The 24,638-nt window shown below is 38.8% G+C and overlaps 2 protein-coding genes and 2 long non-coding RNA genes across 5 annotated transcripts; 2 read left to right on the forward strand and 2 right to left on the reverse strand.

Annotated features, from left to right (window-relative positions):
* Positions 1-314: 314 nt before the first annotated feature.
* On the reverse strand, positions 315-18,212 carry LOC147919356 (uncharacterized). The gene is made up of 9 exons (XM_087503940.1): positions 17,988-18,212; positions 17,775-17,871; positions 4,600-4,747; positions 4,411-4,503; positions 4,216-4,303; positions 2,023-3,686; positions 1,904-1,913; positions 1,615-1,725; positions 315-671 (listed from the first exon to the last, which is right to left on the reverse strand). Exons 1-9 carry the CDS (start codon positions 18,210-18,212, stop codon positions 315-317), a joined length of 2,793 nt encoding a protein of 930 aa, XP_087360066.1.
* A 589-nt stretch (positions 18,213-18,801) lies between these two features.
* Positions 18,802-20,401, forward strand: LOC104771304 (uncharacterized). Of its 2 annotated transcripts, XR_764785.3 has the most exons (4): positions 18,867-19,393; positions 19,478-19,607; positions 19,676-19,800; positions 19,991-20,401. It is a non-coding gene; the product is annotated as an uncharacterized LOC104771304 (long non-coding RNA). The 2 variants fall into 2 exon arrangements; XR_764784.3 differs by lacking the exon at positions 19,991-20,401 and having other exon boundaries at positions 18,802-19,393; positions 19,676-19,929.
* A 1,412-nt stretch (positions 20,402-21,813) lies between these two features.
* LOC104771305 (uncharacterized) lies at positions 21,814-24,292 on the forward strand. Its single transcript, XM_010495810.3, has 4 exons — positions 21,814-22,913; positions 23,027-23,221; positions 23,503-23,684; positions 23,782-24,292. Exons 1-4 carry the CDS (start codon positions 22,625-22,627, stop codon positions 24,106-24,108), a joined length of 993 nt encoding a protein of 330 aa, XP_010494112.2. The 5' UTR covers positions 21,814-22,624; the 3' UTR covers positions 24,109-24,292.
* On the reverse strand, positions 22,384-23,871 carry LOC147919357 (uncharacterized). Its single transcript, XR_015592505.1, has 2 exons — positions 23,737-23,871; positions 22,384-23,312 (listed from the first exon to the last, which is right to left on the reverse strand). It is a non-coding gene; the product is annotated as an uncharacterized LOC147919357 (long non-coding RNA).
* Positions 24,293-24,638: the final 346 nt, after the last annotated feature.

A 24,638-nucleotide genomic window follows, 5' to 3' on the forward strand; every position in this document is an offset into this window, starting at 1 on the left:
TTCATTAGAAAATAATATGCAAAAGATTGAGTATATCACTCTTTACTCTAAATTTTGCATGGTAAATGTTATACAAAATTTTAGATACTCTTTACTTTAAAATTTACATACTCAAAATAACATATAAACAACAACAATAAAATTCACAACATTTACTTTTAATATATAAAAGATAAAAATACAAAAAAATTCATTTTAGCAAATTTGATTTAAGGGTATGTTTGCAAAAAGGTATAGAATAAGAGTATTTTTGCAAATGCCTTTATATTATATCTCTTTTTTTTTTATCAAAGAGATGTTTTTATATTAAGATACTAAAGCCCAATACAAGAGGATATCAAAGCGTTTCTAGCAAGCCCATCGGCCAATTGGTTCGACTCTCTGGAAATAAAAGTGAAATTGCAACTACAGAAATTCCTTGAAAGAACGGAGATATCATGGAGAATCCTGTGAAGATCCTTGTGTTGGAGCTTCAAATTAACAGCCTTGACTAGCAATTGCGAATCTGAGGCGAAAGATTGATGGGTGAAATCCAATTCGATTGCAACTTCAATCGCGGTTAAAGTTGCCAACGCTTCGACCATCATGGAAGAACGGACTTCAATGACTATGCACAAGCCCTGGAGGATTGTTTGATCTAGATGGTTCCTGAAGTTCCAACCAAGCCCCGCCTTTATATTATATCTTGAAAATAATTATTAGTGATTTTTATTTAACTATTAGTTTAGCTTTAAAATTGAAAATTAACTAAATATAAGAATATTAATTTAATTTTTAGAATTTTTTTTTAAATGTTTGGATTCACTATTTTACATTTAGGATATAGTTTTGAGGAGTTAGGATTTAGTATTTGGAGTTTAAGGCTTAGAATTTAGTTATTTTATATATAGAAAAGGAGTATTTTTGAAAATGGACAACATAAAAGGGTATTTTTGAAAAATGATATAGGGAAAGAGGTATTTTTGTAAATCCTCCAAGAATGAATACATTAAAAATATATATAAAATATTTAGATATTGAATATAATATTTTTAATTAATAAAAACCATAAATGATTAAATGTAGTAATTTCATAGTTTTTATTTTTAATTTTAGAATTTTTTTTCTGTCAACGCCGGAGTCAACACCAATCTTCACCGGAATTAATCAATCAGTGTAGCAGATTGTATGTTTATGATGTTGACCACATGACGTCATATAGTTCATACATGTGACCATGTAATATATATACTTCGTGTAGTTGAGTATACATAGGGTTGTAAATTGGTCTGTCCATGTCCAAATGGGCATGTCCATTTGGACACATACAATTTATGGTCATTTATGGTCAAGGCCCAAATACACCCACACCCAAATATGTCCGAACCAAATAGGACCATGACCAATTGGTCTGTCCATTGGTTGCAGATTGAAGCAAAATTCATAATCTCATAAACTCATAATTATAAAGCTAAAGATTTATAAACTCATAATTATAAAGCTAAAGGTTTATAAATTCATAATCTCATAATCTCATAAACTCATAATACACTCATAATCTCATAATACACTCATAAGTCATAATCTCATAAACTCATAAAATCATAAATTCATAATACAGTAATACACTAGTACTCGATAGCTGAAGTAATCACTGGCTTTTTCTTCCCTCCATCTGATCTCCCCCTCATCTCCAATCAGGCAATCACTAATACCAAGAGTTTCTACGAAAACAAACATAAGATCCTGATCAATGATATTAACAAATCGACAATCTATAAAGACAATATCGACAAGTTATAAAAAGTACCTTCTAAAGTTCTAAGTAACTCTGATCCTCTTTCTTACATCTTCTCCTTCCTCCCCTTCTTCTTCTCTTTCTTCTCCTTCTTCTTCTTTTTCTTCTTCATCTTCCTCAAGAAACTCGGATCCACCTATCAAATGAAAACATAACAAAACTATCACTGAACCATCACTTCAATCATAGATAACAAAACAAAATCAAGTTATAAGAGTTAGTATACTTACTAATTTCCTCAAAACCTCTTAACCAATTTCTTGCACAGATAAGTGCTTGCACATTGGATGGAAGTAGACGGTTCCTGTACTTGTTTATAAACTCCATACAGCTTTTCTATCTTCTTGCGGATGTGATCAACCTTAGACTTGCTAGTTGATGGATCTAAAGTGCTAAAGCAGTATTCTAAACAAGTCAAATTCAACCTTGGATCCAAAACAACAGCAATCACAAGTATATCACTGTAGTCTTTCCAATATTTGTCAAACTTCAGCTTCATGGTATCCACCATTTCACAAATGGTCTCATCCTCAGATGTTGCATGAACTCTAAGCCAACTTTCAATTTTCCAAACTTGCATAAAGTACAGATTCGTTGTAGAATATTTAGAGCCTGAAAGAATTTTTGTTATTTCATCAAATGGCCTCAAGAACTCGCATATAATCTCTGCTCTAGACCACTCCAATTCAGACGGAAACCACTTATAACTCGGCTCTACTTCAGCAAGATTACACAGCACATCTTTAAACTGGATCGCTCTAGACAACATTAGATGGATTGAGTTCCAACGTGTTCTCATGTCCATAACAAGACCAGCTTTAGTATGAATCCCAACAGTTTCAACACACCCTTGGAACATCTGTTCTCGAGACTCTAAAATCCTCACAAACTTGACACTTTCCCTAATTTTATCTAAAGCTTTCTCTATCAGATCTAACCCATCTTGATCTATAAGATTCAAAATATGAGCTACACACCTTACATGAAAAAACTCTCCACCACAGACCAAATCCTTTCTAAGTTGCCTTTTTACAACTCCTTGCATATTATCATTCGATGAAGCATTGTCTACAGTAATAAAAAATACTTTCTTATCTAACCCCCAAGCTTTCAACAACTCAATCAACTTCATACCCAATGCAACACCAGAATGTGGTGGAGGAAAAGCACAAAAAGATATTATTTTGGCTTGCAAGTTCCAATTTGCATCAATGTAATGTGCAGTTAAACACATATAACCTTCCACGGTTATAGCTCTCCACAAATCAGTTGTAAAACAAACTCTACCCGGAATTTCACTCAAAATCTGCTTAAGTTTTTTTTTCTCCTTCTCAAAAATTTTCATAACATCAGCAACTGCAGTATACCTACTCCAAAACTCAATACTCGGATTGACATATGCAAAAGCTTCCCTAATCCTTATATATTCAACAAATGAGTAAGGAAGATCATGCTCTATAATGGCAACAACAATCAACTCACGGAACACCATCATATCAATCTTTCGACTATGAGTACTAGGAGTACTACCAGGAGTTTTGGAACAAGTTTTCATATGCCTAAGCAAAGTAGTTGTTCCATTCTTATCCAGATTCAAGTGATAATTATGCTTGCAGTGGTTGCATATAATATGATATTTATCATCTTTATCTTTCTCTCCAATTATAGTTAAATTTTTCCAACACCTTGAATGTCTACGTTTACCTCTTTTCCCTTGAGCATGAGATGATTCACCCATGAGAGATTCATCGTCCACCGGATTGTTTTCATCTTCCAGTGGATTGTTTTCATCTTCCACCGGATTGTTTTCATCTTCCACCAGATCGTTTTCTTCTTCCAGCATATGTCGATCCCATTCATTATCACTCACGATGTAGTTATCATCACACAAGCTCAGTGTTTTGTCCATCTGTTCAAAAATATACAAACAATGAACATAAAAAAACGTGAGACAATGAACACCTTTAATATTATATACACATTATATTACACATACACATAAACAATGAACTCAAACACATAAAAAGCTCATCAACACAAACACATAACAAGCTCATCATAATTGAATACTGACACTACTTGTAACAGGTTTGTGTAGTGATTATCAAGTCATCATTATCGAATACATACAACTATACAAGCAGCTTGTAACAAGCTCATCAAGTCATCATTATCGAATACATACAACTATACAAGAAGCTTGTAACAAGCTCATCAAGTCATCATTATCGAATACATACAACTATACAAGCAGCTTGTAACAAGCTCATCAAGTCATCATTATCGAATACATACAACTATACAAGCAGCTTGTAACAAGCACACATAACACATAACAAGCTCATCATTATCGAATACAAGCACACATAACACATAACAAACTCATCAAGTCATCATAACAAGCTCATCATAATCGAATACTGACACTACAACAATACCTTGACAGAATTTTGGTCAGGAGCCTTGAAGCAGTGTATCAACCGTGAACCGTAGCAGTGATCAGGACCTGAAACCAATACACACAAACTTGTAAGGAGTGTAACCAAAACAATCAAAAACTCAGAAGTAAAACCACCACAAACCCTTAGTAGAAACTAAACTCAAATCTAAAACCTTTCGAATCAAAATCTGACTAGAGCAAAGTATCAAAATCAAAATCAAATCTGTACGTTTGTGTTAGAGTAAACCCAGAAACTGAAAAATCAAAATCAAACCCAGTATCGAAACTGAAAAACCCACAAACCCAGTAACTAGAGTAAACCCAGAAACTGAAAAATCAAAATCAACTCAAATCTGTACGTTTACAACCCTAGTGTTATTACCTTATACAAATCGAGATGACGATATCACGAGAAGCAGAGCCGCAGAGGAGATGCTTGATGACGATTGACGAGATGAATGATGATTTGAAGTAATCGAAATCGATTATCGCCTGAGAGAGAAACTTAGAATCGATTATCGCCTGAGAGGCTGAGAGTGAAAGAGGAGAAAGAGAGAAGCGGCAAAATGAAAAAAAAAAGTTTCCCTCAAATTGTAAAAACCCTAATTTTTTAGGGTTATTGGATAGCCCATGTCCAAATTAGTTTGGACCATATATCAATGGGCTTATTTGGTTTTAGGCTCATTTGACCGTTTTAAATTTGGTAATGACCAAAAGCCCATGGTTTTAGAGACCAATTGACAACTCTAAGTATACAATAGTATACTTGGTATGTGTGACCATGTATTCACCTATACTTCATGTAGCTAGCTATCTTTTTTCCACAAATATAACGAAACACACATGCCTCTAATCACCTCGATATCAAACCATATGATATCAGTTACCGACAAAAATAATTTGATATAAAGAGTAGAACAATCTCCCGATGTATAACCAAAATAAAATCGCAAAAACCCTAAGGTTCAGGTTCATAATTCGAAGATCTAAGTAAATTTGGAACATATTAGGCTTGAGGCATCTTTTTATGTTATTGTTATGTTCTTTGGACAAATAATACATCCAAGATACAAGATAGAGGAAAAAAAATGTGTTATTTATTAGTACGACGCTCTAACCAACTGACCTAATAGGCCAATTGTCCTATAGGCTCTACTTTTGTTTATAATTTATATTTGTTTAACTATCTCTGCTTCACACTACACCAACTGACCCAGATTGATAACGGCCGTTACTTGTGGTTATGGATGCTTTGATTGTGGAAACTTTTGCTGTAGAAACTTAAACTGTAAAAGGTTTATTTTTTAAAATACGATTGGTAACAAAAACTATAGAAACTGTGACTATTATTTTTATTTTATGTTTTTCATAAATATAAATTTTACTAAGAATAAATTTATGTGGCAACATAATGAATTTATAAAAATAAAGTTTACAAAAATACAAGAAAAAAAACATAAAAACAGCTTTAAAGCAAAATCAAGATTATGCAAAAATTAGTTTTCATAAAAATTAGGGAATCCAGATTTTATTGGTTTTTGTCAATTTTCAAAGAAAAATCAAAATCTATGTTTTACTAGTTTTTCATTTTTGATTGTGACTCGAATTCTTTTTTCTATTTTTCTTTTTAAAATAAAATTTCAAAGTACAATGTATAAAAGTGAGCAGTTAAACTTTATAAGCTTTAAAAAAAAATAAAGTTCTAAAAGCAGGATTGGTAAATTCTTTTCTTTTATGATCCCCTATATATTAATAGAGAAGCACTCTCACAAAAAAACTGAGGTGTCGCGCTTATAGAGCTCTTGTCCTTTTTTAATCAGTGCATTTACTTCTCATTGTTATTTACATAAATATGTCACTGAAATATTATGAGTCAATGTTTTTTGAGAAATACCCTAAAATAGCACTAAACCAAGTTCTATGGACAACTGTAACACATATTTCATAAATTTTCAAAAATAACACTATTTAACACATTAAAATATTTAAAATTAATTTTTAGAATTTTTTTTAGGTTTGGGTTCTCAATTTCATATTTAGGGTATAGTTTTGAGGGGTAGGGTTTAGTTTTTTGAATTTAGGATTTAATTTTGAAAGATTAATTGGTGCTATTTTTGAAATTTTAGAGATGTTGTGCTAAATTTGGAAAAACTTATTTTAGTGTTATTTTTGAGAATCTCCCATGTTTTTTTCTATTAGTTTTTTAAAATGAAAGATTTAATCAACTGTTAAATTCAAAAATATACTTAATTATCATTTTTATAACCTATTTATTTATTAAAGGTAAATTACATTTCACAAACAAGAAAAAAACTATTAATTTAATTCTCACTTTTATGATTTTTCTCATTGTATTTTTAAACTTAGGATTAGTTTAAAGTAATTCAGTTAGTTAAAAATATTGCTTTATCTATTTAATGGTATAGTGATATAGATAATAATGTGAAACATAAAATATGTGAATTTGACTTTTAGAAACACAAAAAGATATCAAAATTTTCTACACCACCTTAAAATTTGTAACATCCGTGAACCGAAATCCCAGTTTAGGGGATTGCATCGGTCGATGCAAGAGGTGCATCGGTCGATGCATGTTCAATTCTCTGCGTTTTGACTTAAGTCAAACGCTGCGTTTTGGTCAGAAGAGAAAGGGAAAACCCTTAGGTCGTGTCTTTTGTCTCATTAGACGCGTGTAGCCGTTTTTGAGAGAAAAGAGAAGGGAGAAAGAGTTCCTGAAAGTTCTTGGTGTTTTCTGGAGATTTGAGGCGTTTCTTGGTGAGATCTGTAGCTGGGATTGTTGTAAGAGCTTCCTAGAAGCGTGTCTTGCTTGTTTGTTGTTCAGATTCGTCTTGGCACAGGTAAGTGCATGACCATGGCTTATCTAAGCTAGAGGAACCTTTAACTTGCTTGTTTGGTGTTGATAGACTTGTTAGATTGTTGGTATGGGCGTTAGGAAGCTTTCTTGTGGCTTGGGAATGAGTTTCTGTGGTTGTAGGAACGAAATCCGGCGAGAAGCTTCGGGGAAATCACGGTGCTTGACGTTGCGTCGATCGATGCATATCATGCATCGGTCGATGCAAGTGCGAGGACGGCGCGTAAAACTCTAGGGTTTTCGTGTTGCGTCGAGCATGCGTCGGTCGATGCAGACTGGGTATCGGTCGATGCAAGTTACACTTGCATCGGTCGATGCAGCTTCTGTGTCGATCGATGCTTCCCCATTTGGCATCGGTCGATGCATGTGTGGTGTCGGTCGATGCTAAGTCCTGGTTTGTTATGGTCGTTTATTGATTGTTGTGTGTTGGTTATTGATACTCTATCGCTTGTGTGTATAGCCCAGTAGATGGGAGGATTGCCTTACTGAGTGTTTATAAAATACTCATGCATTGCAATATGTGTTTGTGGTGCAGGTAAAGGCAAAGTGTGATCGTGGAATCCAGGCAATGAAGAGGAGGATGTTCTAGGGACTCGGTTTTATGTTGTCTGGCTTTGCTAGGTTGCTAGAGTTGAGTCATTAGAACATTGCTAGGTTGCTGGTTCTATGATTTCTGTTATTTGATTATTGGATATTGTTGATGTTCTGGATATTGGTTATTTATATTTATTGGATTATTATTTATTGGATGTTGGTATTGTATTTCCGCTGATGGTTGTGTTTGTGGTTAGGTGGCTAGTGGGTATGGGACCACTAGTTGTAGTTTATTTTATTATATTATATTTATTAATAATTTATTAAAAAAAAAAGAGTCGGTCGTTTCATTTTGGTATCAGAGCCCTTACGGTTCTAGGTTTGGGTTCACTAGGTTTCTGTTGTAGATGTTTGGGATTTGCATGCTTGATTGATTATGTGAGTTAGTCAATTGTGGGTGGCATGGAGTCCTAGAACATCCTCTTCGAGCCGAGTGTGTGATTCCACGGTGAGTTTATGTTTCTGTGTTATAATAGAAATTGTTTGCTTAGCCTTCTGTTCATGGTAGTGCAGATGGTTAGAGAGGATGCTGTGGCTGGTCGAGGTCGTGGACGCGGACGTGGTCGCGGACGTGGTCGTGGTAGGGGCAGAGCCCCAGTGGTTAGTGAGACCGAAGACCAGAGTGTGACAGCTGAGGGTGTTCGTGAGTCGCAGGGTGTTCCGGGGGATTCCGTGAGTGTGGCAGGAGGGGGCGGTGTTGATGCTCCAGTGGCCGGTGATGCTAGGGTCCCGGGTGTGGGGGTCCCGGCGGGTGGAGTCCCTGGTGTTGACGTTGCGGCTTTGCTAGCACAGTTGTTAGAGCGGTTACCACCAGTGGTACCGGCTCAGGCTCAGGTAGTGCCACCAGTGGTGGCGGAGGAGCGGCAGCCAGTGGCTGCGGATGCGGGGGTCCATGCTCGTTATCTCAGCATTTTGACAGAGATGGGTCGGTTGCGTACCGAGCAGTTTTCGGGAGGTGTAGATCCTACTGCTGCGGATGCGTGGAGGACGAGAGTGGAACGTAACTTCCATACTCTGAGATGTCCTGAGGAGTTCTGGGTGGACATAGGGGTCTACTTTTTGAGTGGTGATGCTGAGTTGTGGTGGAGATCTGTGGCTGCTAGGAGGGTGCAGCGGGAGATGACTTGGGCTGACTTCGTTTTGGAGTTCAACCGCAAGTATTTTCCTAGAGAGGCATTGGATCGTTTGGAGGTGCAGTTCCTTCAGTTGTCTCAGGGGACACGGTCAGTGCGGGAGCTGGACTTGGAGTTCAGTCGACTTCTATGTTATGGGGGTCGGGCCATGGAGTCTGAGGAGGCTCAGGTCAGGAGGTTTATGAGGGCTCTACGGGATGATTTGAGAGTTCACTATAGAGGGAGGTATTATGCTACGCGTGCAGAGCTGGTTGAGACTGCAGCAGAGATTGAGGAGGATATCCGGGCACAGTCAGTGTCGGTTACTCCAGCAGTTCAGCCTAGTAAGGCTCAGCAGCAGGGTGGTTCTAGCAGGGGCGGTAGGCATGCTCAGGGAACCAAGAGAAAGTGGGAGGCTACGCAGAAGCCGAGTGGAGCAGGTTGCTTCGGTTGTGGGAGCAGAGATCACAGGGTTGCTAGTTGTCCCAAGAGGAGTGTTCCGTCGACAGGACCACGGGTATGTTATCACTGTAGGGAGACAGGGCACATCAGGCCTTTTTGTCCCAAGTTGCAGCCGGCAGCAGTGGCAGCGTTGCAGCAGGTGCAGCCTGGAGGTCAGCAGGTGGCACGGATTGAGCAGGCGCCACGGGTTTACACGACAGCTGAGACTGGTGGAACCAGTGCCGGGGCGATCACAGGTATATTTTCTGGTACTTTAACTTGGTGAATTTTAGTAGGTTCAGATTGTATATGTTTCCTGTGATAAAGTGTTAGGTTCTCAACACATGAGGTTTGTGTAGGGACCTTGTTGGTGGGCGGGTTTAAGTCCCACGTTATGTTTGATTCTGGAGCTTCGCATAGCTTCATTACTCCAGAGTGTGCAGAGTGTGCGGGGATCAGCGGGGATCCTGGAGAGCGTGCAGGAGTTGTCAGGGTTGCGGGAGGTGAGTTCCTGAGAGTGATTGGACGGGTTAGAGGAATTGATATTCAGATCGCAGGAGAGTCCTGGCCAGCAGATTTGCTTATCAGTCCAGTGGAGCTGTATGACGTTATTCTCGGGATGGATTGGTTGCATCGGTATAGGGTGCATTTGGATTGCCATCGGGGTAGAGTGGAGTTTGAGCGTTCATGAGGGAAGTTGGTATTCCAGGGTATTAGACCGACTTCGGGGAGTCTCGTGATCGAGAAGGGCCGTGAGGCTTATTTGGTTACTATATCTATGCCAGAGTCAGTGGGAAAGTCTACGGTTAGCGGTATTCCGGTAGTGGAGGAGTTTGAGGATGTGTTTCAGTCTTTGCAGGAATTACCACCATCTCGGTCGGATCCTTTCACCATTGAACTAGAACCAGGGACGATGCCGTTATCCAAGGCTCCTTACAGGATGGCTCCAGCAGAGATGGCAGAGCTGAAGAAGCAGCTAGAGGATTTGTTGAGTAAGGGATTCATCCGTCCTAGTGTATCACCGTGGGGAGCGCCAGTGTTGTTTGTGAAGAAGAAGGATGGAAGTTTCAGGTTGTGTATTGATTATCGGGGTTTGAACCGGGTCATTGTGAAGAACAAGTATCCTCTTCCTAGGATCGATGAGTTGTTGGATCAGTTGAGGGGTGCTACTTGGTTCTCCAAGGTAGATCTGGCATCGGGTTATCATCAGATACCGATAGATGAGGCAGATGTGAGGAAGATTGCTTTCAGGACTAGGTATGGGCATTATGAGTTTGTGGTGATGCCTTTTGGACTGACTAATGCACCAGCAGCGTTTATGAGATTGATGAACAGTGTGTTTCAGGAGTTTCTGGATATATCTGTCATCATTTTCATCGACGATATCCTGGTTTATTCTAAGAGTCCTGAGGAGCATGCAGTGCATTTGAGGGCAGTTATCGAGAAGCTGCGGGAGCAGAAGTTGTTTGCTAAGTTGAGCAAGTGTAGTTTTTGGCAGCGTGAGATGGGCTTTCTGGGTCACATTGTTTCTGCAGAGGGGGTTTCTGTAGATCCAGAGAAGATTCAGGCTATCAGGGATTGGCCTAGACCGCAGAATGCCACAGAGATCAGGAGTTTCCTTGGTTTGGCAGGATACTACAGGAGATTTGTGCAGGGGTTTGCAAGCAGAGCACGTCCTATGACTAAGTTGACAGGGAAGGATGTTCCTTTTGTCTGGTCAGAAGAGTGTGAGGAAGGCTTTGCAAGCCTGAAGGAGATGTTGACTACTGCGCCAGTGTTGGCTTTGCCTGAGCAGGGAGAACCCTATGTGGTTTATACAGATGCATCTAGAGTTGGTTTGGGGTGTGTTCTGATGCAGCATGGGAAGCTGATTGCCTATGCTTCTCGGCAGTTGCGGGTGCATGAAGGCAACTATCCTACTCATGACTTGGAGATGGGTGCTGTAGTTTTTGCCCTGAAGATTTGGAGATCTTATCTTTATGGTGCAAAGGTACAGGTGTTTACAGATCATAAGAGCCTGAAGTATATATTCACTCAGCCTGAGCTGAATTTGAGACAGAGGCGGTGGATGGAGCTTGTGGCAGATTATGATTTGGAGATAGCCTATCATCCTGGTAAGGCAAACACGGTTGCAGATGCTCTGAGTCGGAAGAGGGTAGCTTCGGATCAGGAGCAGGAGTTGGAGTCTCTGGTAAGGGAGATTAGTGCTTTGAGCTTGTGTGCTGTTGCACAGGAACCGTTGGGTTTGGAAGCAGTAGATAGAGCAGATCTTCTGAGTAGAGTGCGGTTGGCTCAGGAGAAGGATTTGGGGCTTTTGAATGCCTCTAAGGATGTGGATTCCGAGTATCAGGTCTCAGATAATGGTACTATCTTGGTGCACGGTCGGGTTTCTGTGCCCAAGGATGAGGAGTTGAGACAGGAGATTCTGAGAGAGGCTCATGCGAGCAAGTTATATATTCATCCAGGAGCGACTAAGATGTACCGTGATCTCAAGAGGTACTATCATTGGGTCGGGATGAAGAAGGATGTAGCGAGTTGGGTTTCGAGGTGTGATGTGTGTCAGCTAGTGAAGGCTGAGCATCAGGTTCCTGGCGGGTTACTGAAGAGTTTACCCATTCCTGAGTGGAAGTGGGATATGATCACCATGGATTTTGTGGTAGGATTGCCAGTGTCACGGACTTTTGATGCTATTTGGGTCATTGTGGACTGGTTGACTAAGTCAGCACATTTTCTGGCCATTAAGAAGACTGATGGAGCAGCGGTCTTGACTAAGAAGTATGTGAGGGAGATAGTCAGATTGCATGGGGTGCCAGCGAGCATTGTGTCTGACAGAGATTCCAAGTTCAATTCGGTGTTCTGGAAGGCATTTCAGGCAGAGATGGGCACTAAGGTGCATATGAGTACAGCTTATCATCCCCAGACAGATGGACAGTCTGAGAGGACGATCCAGACGCTGGAGGATTTGCTGAGGATGTGTGTGTTGGATTGGGGTGGCCATTGGGCAGATCACCTGAACCTGGTAGAGTTTGCTTACAACAACAGTTATCAGGCGAGTATTAAGATGGTTCCTTATGAGGCTTTGTATAGGAGGCCATGTCGTACACCATTATGCTGGACTCAGGTGGGGGGAGAGGAGCATGTTTGGTGCTAGTTTTGTTCAGGAGACCTCAGAGAAGATTCGGGTTCTCAAGCTGAACATGAAAGAGGCTCAGGATAGACAAAGGAGTTATGCTGATAGGAGGAGGAGAGATCTTGAGTTTCAGGTAGGAGACAGAGTGTACCTCAAGATGGCCATGTTGCGGGGTCCGAACAGGTCATTGTCAGAGACTAAGTTGAGTCCAAGGTATATGGGTCCATTCAGAGTGATTGAGCGGGTTGGACCAGTAGCATATAGATTGGAGTTACCTGAGGTTATGCGTGCATTCCATAAGGTTTTCCATGTGTCTATGTTGCGGAAGTGTCTCCGTGAGGGTGAGCAGGTGTTGGCTAAGATTCGTGAGGATCTTCAGCCTAACATGACTGTGGAGGCGAGACCAGTGAGGGTTCTCGAGAGGAGGATCAAGGAACTTCGGAAGAAGAAGATTCCTTTGATGAGAGTCCTGTGGGACTGTGATGGTGTTGAGGAGCAGACTTGGGAGCCTGAGGCAAAGATGAAGGCAAGGTTCAAGAAGTGGTATGAGAAGCAAGCCGCGACTTGAGCTTGTTTAGCCTGGTCCCATCTGTAATCCGTGGCTGGAGCGGGAATGGAGTATTCCAGCCCATCTCTCTTGTTACTCGGTCGCTTGGGGTGGTTGGTTGTGCGACTCAGTAACAAGATGAGGTGGTGTTTGGGGTACAAAGTTTCCGTGAGGCGGGGTTGTGAAGAGAAGTTTCCAAAAGTGGAAAGTTTCAAAAAATGGAAAGTGCTAAATATGGAAAGTTTTGCGGGAGTCAGAATTTGTCCATTTTAGCGGTGGGAAGCCTTGGAGGGGCTTTTGTGCCTTTGTGGCGGACTTTCGAGTCAGAGTGCCTGTGTGTGGCGGTCTTGTTAGAAATTGTGTGGCCTTTGTGGCGGACTTTCGAGTCAGAGTGCCTGTGTGTGGCGGTCTTGTTAGACATTGTGTAGCCTTTGTGGCGAGCTTTTAGCCAAATTGTGTGGCCTTTGTGGCGGGCTTTTAGCCATTTGTTGGCCTTTGTGGCGGGCTGTTTAGCCAGAGTGTCTTTGTGACGGTCCTTCGGGACAGATGGTCTTTGTGACGGTCCTTCGGGACAGATGGTCTTTGTGACGGTCCTTCGGGACAGATGGTCTTTGTGACGGTCCTTCGGGACAGATGGTCTTTGTGACGGTCCTTCGGGACAGATGGTCTTTGTGACGGTCCTTTGGGACGAGTGGCCTTGGTGGCGGTCCTTTTTAGGACATTTGTTTGGCCTTGGTGGCGGTCCTCGTGAGGACATTTTGTTGGCCTTTGTGGCGGCCCTTGTGGCGTGTATATGATCCTTGTGTGGTCATGGGGTATCCCGGTGAGGGGATATGTGGTTGGTAGGACATTGAGATGTTTTACGCGAGCCACGGGAAGGAAACCTGGATAGGGATAGGACTCAGACGTGTTCAGAATTGTTTGCTCGCGACTCTTGGGGGACTTAGGTTCTCCTAGTACTGCCATATTCAGAGACTTTGTGGCTTGGGAATATGGTTGGTATATCGACTTCGGATGACGATCCGGGGGCGCGCTGTAGGGCGGCAATCCGAGAGACGAGTTTGGACTTTTCCTTATATCTTTTGGCATGCAGACTTAGGTCTGATGAGGAGCCAATAAAAACTCAAGGTTTAGGCCTATGAGTAAAGGAAGGTCCAAAAAGTCAAGAGCAAATGACGCCTGGAGCGTGAGTCTATCGCCTAGAGGTGACCTTCTGTAGATCAGTCGGAGGAGTGCGGGCCGTGGAGATGGTCGCACAAGAGTCCTTGGCTGATGGTTGTTCGGGATTCGAGGACGAATCCAGTTTGGTGGGGGAGAATTGTAACATCCGTGAACCGAAATCCCGGTTTAGGGGATTGCATCGGTCGATGCAAGAGGTGCATCGGTCGATGCATGTTCAATTCTCTGCGTTTTGACTTAAGTCAAACGCTGCGTTTTGGTCAGAAGAGAAAGGGAAAACCCTTAGGTCGTGTCTTTAGTCTCATTAGACGCGTGTAGCCGTTTTTGAGAGAAAAGAGAAGGGAGAAAGAGTTCCTGAAAGTTCTTGGTGTTTTCTGGAGATTTGAGGCGTTTCTTGGTGAGATCTGTAGCTGGGATTGTTGTAAGAGCTTCCTAGAAGCGTGTCTTGCTTGTTTGTTGTTCAGATTCGTCTTGGCACAGGTAAGTGCATGACCATGGCTTATCTAAGCTAGAGGAACCTTTAACTTGCTTGTTTGGTGTTGATAGACTTGTTAGATTGTTGGTATGGGCGTTAGGAAGCTTTCTTGTGGCTTGGGAATGAGTTTCTGTGGTTGTAGGAACGAAATCCGGCGAGAAGCTTTGGGGAAATCACGGTGCTCGACGTTGCGTCGATCGATGCATATCATGCATCGGTCGATGCAAGTGCGAGCACGGCGCGTAAAACTCTAGGGTTTTCGTGTTGCGTCGAGCATGCGTCGGTCGATGCAGACTGGGTATCGGTCGATGCAAGTTACACTTGCATCGGTCGATGCAGCTTCTGTGTCGATCGATGCTTCCCCATTTGGCATCGGTCGATGCATGTGTGGTGTCGGTCGATGCTAAGTCCTGGTTTGTTATGGTCGTTTATTGATTGTTGTGTGTTGGTTATTGATACTCTATTGCTTGTGTGTATAGCCCAGTAGATGGAAGGATTGCCTTACTGAGTGTTTATAAAATACTCATGCATTGCAATATGTGTTTGTGGTGCAGGTAAAGGCAAAGTGTGATCGTGGAATCCAGGCAATGAAGAGGAGGATGTTTTAGGGACTCGGTTTTATGTTGTCTGGCTTTGCTAGGTTGCTAGAGTTGAGTCATTAGAACATTGCTAGGTTGCTGGTTCTATGATTTCTGTTATTTGATTATTGGATATTGTTGACGTTCTAGATATTGGTTATTTATATTTATTGGATTATTATTTATTGGATGTTGGTATTGTATTTCCGCTGATGGTTGTGTTTGTGGTTAGGTGGCTAGTGGGTATGGGACCACTAGTTGTAGTTTATTTTATTATATTATATTTATTATTTATTTATTATAAAAAAAAGAGTCGGTCGTTTCAAAATTCCTTTTTAAGTTCAAATATTTCACAGGTGAAATGTATTTTACAGAAAATAAACACAAATTTGAATAAACAAAAAAACCTTCACTTACATATTTTGTTTTATACAAACTACAAAGGAATCTTAAATCTCAAATAATAGTTTTACTCATAATATTTTATTTAAATCGATTTATCCTGCACATAATGCGGGTTGGTACCTAGTTTTAAATTAAATTTAAAACTTTTAGAACCTCTCCCAATCGGAGTCCTAATCTCTCACGTCCCCTATATATTAATAGATAAGCATTCACAAGAAAATGCTGATGTGTCATTGTTAGAGAGCTCGAGACACCAATGAATTTATTGCTCTCATTTTTATGGATAATTACATATAATTACCATTGAATGATTAAGGAATATTCCTTTTAAATAATTTAAAAAATCAAACATCTAACAAAATATTTCAATTTTCAAATATATATGAATCGTTCTTATAACATATTTAATTATTAAAATATATAATTATTAGATTGAAAACATTTTTAGAACCAGAAATTATTCACCTATTAAAAATCTGATTACTATCCACATATTTAAAATTCAAAAATTAAATTATCACGATAATAATTAGTATAAGGGATTGACTAATTAAATATTATTGGTATAATATTTCACGGGTGAAACATATTCAAAATAAAAGTAAATTTAAACAAAATAAAAAACTTAGTTATATATTTTGCTTTTACACAAATGAATTTTAGATCCCAGAAAATAATTTTACTCATAACTCTAATTTATTTGTATAGATTTTTTTCTTTCAACTATTGGGCCACAACTAGCCGGCCCATTAACCAAATTCCTACATTCGTAGGAGCCGGGACTCGATCCCGGGTGTGATGGTGCCTTCTACAAATGGACTTACCTCCTGCCACTGCACTAAGGTCACTTCACTTATTTGTATAGATTTATCCTGCATATTGTGTGGGTTGTTACCTAGTTCTCTCGTTAACAGCAAAAAAAAAAATTAAATAAATAACATGTCTTTTCACTCCCGATGGCACCCGACAAAAAAATCAAACAGTATTTCTTCTCCTCCACCACTAGCCTTTATCATCCTTCTCCACCACCATCCTTCCTCATACTCCATCTGTTAGATCTATGATGGCTTTTAGCCCTTTACGTTATCTTCCTCCTATTTGGCTGTCACAATGATGCGTAAACTTTAAAAGAAGAGATCCTGAAGATTTGGGGGTCTTAGCATTTTTTTTTTATCAACCAAACATATAACTAGAAAATGAATCCGAGGTTGGTTGCCCAAACCGGAGGATAAGAGTTTACAAAAGAAGTTTCAGAAATTAAAGAACGTGAAAAACGAGCAAGACAATCAGCCCTCACATTTGACGTACGCGCAATTCTGATGAGCGAGAAGGAAGGGAAAGAAGATATGAGCAAGCTGAATTAATCCAGAAGATTGGAAAAGCCCGGCCATTCGTCATGGGATTGTACCATCGCGACTAACTCAGCACAATCCGTCTCAAAATGTTGACAGTCAAAACCCTCTTGAAGAATAGACTCCATCGCCCAAATCAAAGCTTGTAACTCCGAGTGAAGGGGGGAAGGGCTCCGTCGATGACATCGTGCTCCCAGGGAAATCGTCTTATCCTCACTATCAAAAAACCACCAACCGAGGCCCACAAAAGGATCTGAAGCTTTCCATGACCCATCAACTTGGCACCGGGGTAGAGAATCCCGAGCCTCCAAGGGCAACGAACCCTGAGAATCCGCTGAGAAAGACTTAACTTCATCCCAAAATAATTTATCGATAGCCGCCTGATTAATGACCTAGGATGGCTCAGCCTCTGTCCCCTGGAAATTTTTTTTTATTCCTATCTTTCCAAATCAACCATAAAATCCACGATAAATGAGAACCACAATCCGAAGCCCCCGATTGGGAAGAACTCCTCCAGAAAATAATATCTAAATTCGAATATACAGAATCATAGGGAAAGCCATCTGGTATAAGCGACACCGGAGACAAATCCCATATTCTACGTGATCGAGGGCATGCAAAGAGTGCATGATTGATTGATTCCACCGCCGACTCACAACGTTTACACCTAGTAACACACCATACACCCCGATGAGTGAGCCGCTCCAGTACATGGAGAGTACCAGAAGCAATCTGCCAGAAAAAATGCTGAACCTTAGGGGGAACATCAAGATTCCAAGCCTAAGCCTTAAGCGCCATAAATGTCGGACCAAGTTCAACCTCCTTTATTAGTTCGCGCGCTAACCGATAACCTGTTTTGACAGAGTACCTACCTGATTTAGTGTAATGCCAAATCAAGCGATCGGGTTTGAAAGACTTACTAACGACCATACTCTGAATAATCGGAATATCCTCTGGATCCATGAATTCCTGAAGGATAGGCAAATGCCAATTCTTAGTAATTGGATTAATCAAATGATTTACCATTAAGTTGGGATGTAATAATTCCCTCGACCATTAGCTGGTCTAGGTTGGTGATCCGGTACCCAAGGATCTCTCCGAACCGAGACAATACAACCAGAGCCTATCGCCCACCGTGCCCCTTGTTCCACTAAACCTTTAGTTGAAAAGATACTCCTCCAAGCAAACGAGGGAGAATATGGTTTTTTGGCCTTTAAAGGATGTTGATTCCTAAAATATCTGCTTCTCATCACTTGTGCTATTAATGATGTCGGATACTGAATCAGACGCCAATACTGCTTAGCCAACATCGCGTCATTAAATTGGGGGTCTTAGCGTTTTTTTTTCTGGAGAGAACAGTGGAAAAAAAAGTATATTGGATCTCAATATCCAAGATATCCAAATTTTTTCACAAGTATCTGGATATCCGATCCATTAAGGAACTTTATCTATCAGGCCTTAAACTATTATGTATAATCTTTCTGTATTAAAAAATAATAAATGATGCATTATTGTTAATTACTTTCATTTTCTACTCTTTTTGATATATTTTTTTTTTGTCAAGAAATCAGCTCAAAAGAGTCTTTTTGATATTCATTTAGTTGTTATTTTCTATATTTATCATTTAATTATATGCATATATTGAATTATGTATTGTAAAAAAAGAAATTATTTTTCTTTTTGACATAAGTAAAAACATTAATTAGTTATCTGATTTTGAAAATAAAATATCTATTAAAATCTATATATATAAAGTTACCTTTCCTCACTCCTGGTGCTGCCACATCATCACTCTTATTTTAACAAATATTAATGGGCTAAAAAATTTAACTTTTTAATATATAGACTATTATATTTGGCCTCTTTTAAGATAAAATATTTTCCAACCCATAACTTTTTCGGCCCAATCTACTTCAGAATAGCTAATGATAATTTATTATGTTCCACCCTAATAATCAGCTTCTATCGCTATCGTTCTCCGCCTTATGTCATGATGGTCCGTTTACCTATCTTCTTCTCTACCGTTTATGTCTTTCTCATCTTCACTACTATGGGGTTTCACCATCTCACCTTCATATGCATTCATTGCTATTCCAATAACTTCACTCCTCTATTATGTGCTTTTACTTAGAGTTCGTCGATTAAAATCTTCATTGTAACGGCGAGGATTCCAAATGGTAAGGATTGTTCTTCAATTCCCTTTTATTTAAGTCTTAGCCCACTACTACACCTTCTTATTGTCGTAATTCAGTCATTTGCATATAATACATCATCTCACTAATTCAATTTCTCACTTCCCAATCTGCCAAAAAAATCCATTGTGGCGATCATGGATCCGGCCGAGCAACAATTACTAGGTAGATTGCTCAGTTTCAAGCCTGTACGTAATGTTAAAAATCCGGCCGACTTCTGCCTTCGAAACTTCCATCACGCTGTTAACAGCTTGCATTTGTACCTGAGATCGATGAATCGGGAACCATGTCTTGCGAAGGTCTCTCTTTTCCTCAATTTTCTATATGTTTCTTCATAGTTAATTTGATGATCGTTGATCGTACTGAATTGTTTATTGATCTAGCTATCAAGTATTCTGTGTGATCGAGCTTTGTACTCATGGGGAGGTAGAGACATTATGAGGAAAGTTGTTGTACTGAGTGAGTTCTTGCTTCCATGAAGATATGGATTCTGAAGCTACAAGCACACTTATGGTGAGTCAAATGTGTTATATGTGTTACTGCTTTAGCTGTTTTCTCAGTGCTGAATCTTTTTGCTTCAGGCTGCAGCAGATAAATGTGTGTCGGTTGACCTTCTTTTGTTTGAGAACCAGTCATCTAAGCCCAGGAGAAGACCTCAGATGCTTATCGGATCTTAACAATTGTTCAATTCAAAAAAGCTTTCCTGGTAGTATCCATATTACTAGCTGCTTTTTATATTCTTTTTCATACAAGTAACTAAATCTCTCAGATTTTGATGACTGGTTCCTGCTATTTTAATTATTTGATTCTATTATAATTTATCTTTAAAGAGGTATTGATTCAAGTACAAGGTAATACAAGAATAGTTCTGAAACTGATCTGATCTATGTATTCAGATGGAAAATCACTTCTTAGCCTTGAAAAGAAATGGCTTCAGGAGCTAAAGGATGACACTGAAGAATCACTGCTGGCCAGCAGATGCAGTGTCTGGTGAAGAAGAAGGCACGCCAGCATCTTCTACTGTGCACCTAACCAACGAACTACCAAGAAAAACCCCCCAACCAACGCTGAAACGGAGGGGCAAAAAAACACAGCAAGAAACTAAAAAATCTAACCAAAAAAAGCCCTATACCTAAATAATAAAATCAAAGAAGCTACCCGAGAAAAATCACATCGGAAACACAAATCAACTGTGGAAAAGTTCAATTGCGGTAGCAGAAGTCTATTAGACGAATCTAAAAAAAATTGGCAAAAACAAACAACATTATTTGACTCAGAAAAAAAGAGTATCTGAAAAACGAAAGAAATCCACAGCCGTACACAAAAAAAAAAGAAGAAGTGGGTAACCCACCTTAGGAGGCCAACGACAATATGCTTTTAGACTCCTATGGGCCTAAGTTTAACGATTAAAAGAAAAAGAAAAAAACCAAATATATAGTACAACTAAGAAAACAAACTATAGGAAATAAAATTTGGCAATGTAGACAACAAAACCGAAAAAAAATATATTCATAAAAAAAAAATAAAAAAAGCAAAAACAAACTCTCGCTAGAAAGATATCAAAAAGGTGTTACACAGAGTCAATGTACAAAGTCTACCATGATACTACACTACTTTGGCAGCAATCGGACCAACTATCAACTGCACCGTCAATGACATGGAAAATAGATTCGCACACTGCTACTACTACAAACAAATGCTCAAGTTTGTCTTTTTCATTTAGCCTAAGGAACAACAATATGGTTTACCAATGTTATCAACCTTAAATCAATTCCATAATTCGAAAAAGAAATCTCTATTTTTCTCTTTTTTAAACAATAGCGATGCCTCCAACTGAATTAGAACAAAAGAAACAAGGAACAAACCTGAAAGTATAGCAAGTAAACAAAAAATGGAAAAAAAAAAATCTAAAGTCCGCCGCTTACCATCACATCAAAATCAGAACATAGAAGATCAAAATATGATGAAGAAACTTCCAACAATCGATCTCAAGAAAAAATTCTCCAAGTATTACGACGAACAGGACATAGATATATGCAAAGAGGTCTTTACCTTCAAAATCAAAAAGAGATGTTATGGTAAGCCTTACATAGAAGACAAACAAAGATTCATAAATCAATTAAAAATTTTTGGCAGCACTTCACAAATCCATCACCAAAGACAAAGAAGCAAAGAGATGAACACACCTTTAATAAACTAAAGAGATTCAAAAATACGAATGCCACAATCAGTTAACCGTAACACTAAATTATATGAAAAAGAAAACCGAGCCAACAAAAAAACAACCCGGACTGTATAAAATTACAGCAAGATTAACAAGAAAATTAATTTTTCTCAAAACACAACTCACATCGAATTGAAAAAATCACTCAGAGGACAAACGGGAAAAAAAATTACAACTAAGAACACAAAAACAACTCACAACTTAATTAGGAAATCTAATGAAGCCAACACATTTTCATATAAACAAATTTACAACCTAATTCACATTTACCTTTGACGAAATCCACAGGGAGATAACCAAATATCCCCTACAGATGCGAAGCGAGCAGGGAATCAACTAAATACGCAAACCCCCAAAAAAAAAAGAAAAGAATATTCAAGGGAAGACGATTACGAAAGGGATGACTGAAGAAACGATTAAGAGCATCAAAGACATAAGTTCAATCCTCATACTGTCCTCTAGATCACAAACATTGCTCTTCTCCTATCCATTCATGAGGACATCGAATTTTGAAAAGAACAAATTCATTCCCAACTGAATAACATACAAATAATGATCCAATACACCAACACATTATAAGCTTTACAAAGAAATTAGGCCCGACTAAAACAATCAAAAATAACCCCAAAAAAGAAATGTAAGTTATTGATTTTATTTATTTTTCTTAATAAAATCCAGTACCTTTTTCACTAAAAAAACTAAAACATTGACAAAAAAAACTACTTCAACAGTTTACAAAATACATATGAAAATATTAAATAACAATCCAACCACAAAATGACAAATAATAATAAATTAATCAAAACTAACAACTACAGCCAAACAACAACTTCAACTACATAATGTTATCTTTTAATAATATTTTTTAAAAAAAGCATTAAAAAACGCAGAAGATGATCTCAATTTTAAAAAAATAAACAGCAAACTAAATTATACTTACTGCAAACTCTATTTTTATAAAAAAAACATCCAACAAAACAACATAAGCAACCAAAATCAAATACAAAAACAAACGTAAATATGAATTTACATAACCAAAAAAATAATATACACAACAAAATCCGGAATACATCTTAATCCAATTACCGCGCGTAGCGCGGGTCAATTGCTAGTATATTAAAAAATCATCTTTTATGATAACAATAAAATTCTAAAACATCATCATTTTGTGATAAAAATTACAATAAAAATATGGGAAGCGAGGCAACGTTTTCCCTTGACTACCGTTGACTAAAATAAACGAAACTTTCAAAAACGGTCTTTCTCCTTCACTTCACCAAAATCTCTCTTTCTCGATCTCTTAGAAATGTCGAACACGGGATTAACGATCTTCGACGGTGATGTGCTCAGATCCATCGATCTCAGCCTACCGGAACTCCAACACGGCGTAACCGGAGCTCAGCTTCTCGAAATTTCCGAATCTAAGGTTTCTGAATCTCTCTCGGGACTCTCACTACCGCCAAATCTCAAAGACGCGGCGATCTCTCGAGTCTCCGATGGAGATGACGTCAGTTTCCGACTTACGGAGTTCAATCAACAACAAGCTTCTGAGAAAATCGGAGTTTTCATCTCCGCCGTTGCCGATGCTCTTGGAGGTAATAGGATCAATATAAATTTGATGCATAGATGGATCTGTGTGTGAACGATAGGTTTAGTTTATGGATTTCATTGATGATGCTGATGATACTTTGTTTATGTGATTATGTAGATGCTCCAATTGTGGTGTCGGTTCTTGATGGGAGTATGTTAAAGATGTTTTTGGAGGATGAAGATGATTTTGCAATGTTGGCAGAGAACTTGTTCACTGATTTGGATGAAGAAGATAACGGAAAGATTTGTAAAAGCGAGATACGAAATGCTCTTGTGCATATGGGTGTCGAGATGGGTGTTCCTTCACTCTCAGGTTCTGTTCTTTCTTTTTCAAGTTTCAGTCTTGTTCGTTGTCACGGAATTGTAACCGTTGCGCTAGTCTGTGGATTGATGTTTTGTGAGCCCTGAAATCAACAATTTTGAAATCATTTAAGCAGAAGCTTTCTAGTAGTTAACATATTATTATACTGTGTCATGTATTTCTCTGCTTGTGGTATTTGTGGTTTAGGATTCAATATTCTTCAATAGCTATGTTTCCTTTGGGTCATTTCATTCTCATTGTTGTTTTAACATAGTGGGGATTTTTTGGAACAGAATTTCCCATCTTAGATGATATCATTAAGAAGCATGATGCTGATGGTGATGAAGAACTTGGACAAGCACAATTTGCACAACTATTGCAGCCAGTTCTACAAGGAATAGCAGATGTCCTTCATGAGAAACCAATAACCATTGTCCAGAACGTTGAGATTTTTACTGGATCAAGGCTGCGTAAGGTGGTTAATTCACACTACTTAATAAAATTTAAAGTTTGTAAGGAACACTTACAGAATAAAAGCATGGATCTCTTATTTGATCAATCATTTTTCTCAGATTCTTGCTGACGAGAAGACACTCAAGTGTCTCATAGAGAAAACGATTGTGGAAGTGTCGAACTGGAAAGACAGCCAAGGATGGCCAGATCTTATCAAGACTTTCATAATAAAGAATGGAAAAGAGTTGGGGTTGCCTCCGTTATCTTCAGACAACGAACCAGTGGCTCTTTTGTATACGACAATATTTGCTCAATTGAATAACAGAGACAAACAAACCGCAGATGCTTCAACAGAAGATGGGTTTATGGATGCTCTAAAGGATATACTCAGGAAATTTGCCGATTTACTTGAAACCACACCGGTTTATTCAGCTAACAATCTCTAGAGCAAGCCACTATTCTCTGTAAATTGAGCATTATTGAAGAGAGGGAGAGAGAGCTTTACATGAACGTCCCCGAGACATATTAATGTATATCTGAGAATTTCAGTCACACCCATTATTATCTCTGCCATTTGGATAGGCACATTACAGATTTTAAAGTATAAATGATATATTTATGTTATTATTATCGGAAGTTACAACACGAGTTGGCATGAACCGTTCTAGAGTAAGGATGAAGAGATAACATTCCAATTTCCAATTATTCGGAATTTTAATATATCTGGAAATTGAAATATTAGAATATCCCGGATCAAGAGATATATATACATATATATCTAATACAGTATGTCTTGAGAAATTGGAGTATTAAATTATGTTCAAGAAATCTTTAGATATTTCTAGGTTGTGTGTATCCAGCTTTGAAGAACCAAGAGAAGATAATAACGTGTGACATTATAGGCCGAGGAATGGGGCAAAGAAGTGAAGGGCAGAGAAAGAAAGGTGAGTGATCCTTAAGCCCTAGAGATGTGTAA

Source organism: Camelina sativa, chromosome 20 (genome assembly GCF_030686135.1).
Source record: "Camelina sativa cultivar CO46 ecotype springtype chromosome 20, ASM3068613v1".
Taxonomy (NCBI): domain Eukaryota; kingdom Viridiplantae; phylum Streptophyta; class Magnoliopsida; order Brassicales; family Brassicaceae; genus Camelina; species Camelina sativa.

What these genes read in the sequence shown, in the direction of transcription:
- LOC104771305 (XM_010495810.3), top strand. Translation starts at nt 22,625, where the DNA reads ATGTCGAACACGGGATTAACGATCTTCGACGGTGATGTGCTCAGATCC. An exon ending in CGTTGCCGATGCTCTTGGAG is followed by an intron (nt 22,914 to 23,026) that starts GTAATAGGATCA and finishes GTGATTATGTAG; the next exon opens with ATGCTCCAATTGTGGTGTCG. An exon ending in GGGTGTTCCTTCACTCTCAG is followed by an intron (nt 23,222 to 23,502) that starts GTTCTGTTCTTT and finishes TTTTTGGAACAG; the next exon opens with AATTTCCCATCTTAGATGAT.
- LOC147919356 (XM_087503940.1), bottom strand. Translation starts at nt 18,212, where the DNA reads ATGTTGGCTAAGCAGTATTGGCGTCTGATTCAGTATCCGACATCATTA. An exon ending in GTCATCTCGATTTGTATAAG is followed by an intron (nt 4,504 to 4,599) that starts GTAATAACACTA and finishes TGGGTTTTTCAG; the next exon opens with TTTCGATACTGGGTTTGATT. An exon ending in CTGACCAAAATTCTGTCAAG is followed by an intron (nt 3,687 to 4,215) that starts GTATTGTTGTAG and finishes ATTTTTGAACAG; the next exon opens with ATGGACAAAACACTGAGCTT.